Below are 276 nucleotides of genomic sequence, written 5' to 3'. Positions count from 1 at the left end.
ATCCCAGAGCATCGCGTCTCAAGGCTTTGTACCGCGGGATGTAGGTTACGTAGGTTAGAGCAGGGTACACCAGCTCCCTTTTCCTGACGGATTATCCCACAGGACGTATCAAGTACCTGACGCTGACAGAGGCTGACATGGTGTGGATGCCTGACTTGTTCTTCAAGAACGAGAAGGAGGGACACTTTCACAAGATCATCCTCCCGAATTTCTACATCCGAATCTATCCCGATGGCGGAGTTCTCTACAGTATCCGGTGTGTGATTAGTAACCTAC

General features: G+C 50.4%; 1 protein-coding gene across 1 annotated transcript in view; it reads left to right on the top strand.

Moving 5' to 3' along the window:
• The window catches only part of LOC119586187 (glutamate-gated chloride channel-like), a gene marked incomplete at both ends in the record, with an annotated part of 81,629 nt that overhangs the window by 60,764 nt on the left and 20,589 nt on the right, over nucleotides 1-276 (top strand). The window contains 1 exon segment of the mRNA XM_037934889.1: nucleotides 103-256. Within this exon segment, the coding sequence (XP_037790817.1) occupies nucleotides 103-256 (154 nt within the window).

The sequence above is a fragment of the Penaeus monodon genome, chromosome 21 (genome assembly GCF_015228065.2).
Source record: "Penaeus monodon isolate SGIC_2016 chromosome 21, NSTDA_Pmon_1, whole genome shotgun sequence".
Classification (NCBI taxonomy): Eukaryota; Metazoa; Arthropoda; class Malacostraca; order Decapoda; family Penaeidae; genus Penaeus; species Penaeus monodon.
The sequence above is the reverse complement of the archived record's forward strand: the minus strand, read 5'-3'. Positions and strand labels throughout refer to the sequence as shown.